General features: G+C 72.4%; 2 protein-coding genes across 11 annotated transcripts in view; one reads left to right on the forward strand and one right to left on the reverse strand.

Annotated features, from left to right (window-relative positions):
• GTF2E1 (general transcription factor IIE subunit 1) overlaps positions 1-501 on the reverse strand; it is a 101112-nt gene extending 100611 nt beyond the window's left edge. For 2 of the 3 annotated variants that reach the window (XM_006032487.3, XM_006032486.3), the window contains exon 1: positions 206-342. The gene's annotated coding sequence lies outside the window, so the exon portion shown is untranslated. Of the gene's footprint in view, positions 1-205; positions 343-405 lie in introns of those variants that run through there. The other variant, XM_014524116.2, reaches the window with a different exon arrangement.
• Positions 502-637: 136 nt separating this feature from the next.
• The window catches only part of RABL3 (RAB, member of RAS oncogene family like 3), a 26450-nt gene continuing 26150 nt past the window's right edge, over positions 638-937 (forward strand). For all 8 annotated transcript variants that reach the window (XR_003096028.1, XR_003096027.1, XR_001358703.2 and 5 more), the window contains exon 1: positions 638-768. Coding sequence is in view for 1 of the 8 variants with exons in the window: in XM_006032490.3 (XP_006032552.1) it covers positions 723-768 (46 nt within the window). In the remaining 7 variants the exon portion in view is untranslated. The remainder of the gene's footprint in view (positions 769-937) is intronic.

The following is a 937-nucleotide window of genomic DNA, read 5'->3' on the forward strand; positions in this document are numbered from 1 at the left end:
CCGCCCCCGCGCCCCGCGCCCACGTGGGCGGTCCGTGCGGCCCGCCGGGGAGGCCCGCGCGCCAGGCACGTGACGCCGGACCCGGACCTCGACCCCGCCGCTGCCCGGCGGGAGGGGCAAGCTCCGGGTGCGCCTGCGCAGTAGCTGGCAGGAGCCCCGGGGAGGCCGGGAGCGGAGAGCCTGGCGCCGCGCGCGCGGAACTGACCTGCCGGCTCCGGGCGGTGCTTGCCGCCCCCCCGTCTCCGGCAAAACACGTCACGAATTCTTCGCCGCGCACGCGGGCGGCGTCGCACGGCTGTGACGCAAGCACCTATTCGGCGCGCCAACTGCAGAGGAGAGGCCCGCCCACCCGCCATCCTGGGAGGCCGGGAGCGGAGAGCCTGGCGCCGCGCGCGCGGAACTGACCTGCCGGCTCCGGGCGGTGCTTGCCGCCCCCCCGTCTCCGGCAAAACACGTCACGAATTCTTCGCCGCGCACGCGGGCGGCGTCGCACGGCTGTGACGCAAGCACCTATTCGGCGCGCCAACTGCAGAGGAGAGGCCCGCCCACCCGCCATCCTGGGTGGACAGGAGGAGGGAACCAATCGCTGTCTGCGACAGCCACCTTTGATCCTGCCCCCTCCCCGCCTCGGCGAATGGAAAGCGGAAGAGGCGGAGCCAATGGGTGGAGAGCTAGCTCGCAATTGGGCGGCGTGCTGAGTTGCTGTTGCTAGGTAGGCTAAGATGGCTGCCTTGGACAGGGTCAAGGTGCTGGTGCTGGGGGATTCCGGTGAGTAGTTGGGGGGGGGAGTTCCCGTTATCACCCTAGGCCTGCGCAGGTACCGGACCCTTCTCCCCCGCGCCGGGCATTGGTGGCGGGGGAGGGGGGGGCGCAGTGACGCACACGGTAACGTGAGCAGGGGCGGGGCTGGGCAAGGGGAGGCTTCCTACGCGCGCGG

Source organism: Alligator sinensis, unplaced genomic scaffold (assembly GCF_000455745.1).
Source record: "Alligator sinensis unplaced genomic scaffold, ASM45574v1 scaffold1301_1, whole genome shotgun sequence".
Taxonomy (NCBI): domain Eukaryota; kingdom Metazoa; phylum Chordata; order Crocodylia; family Alligatoridae; genus Alligator; species Alligator sinensis.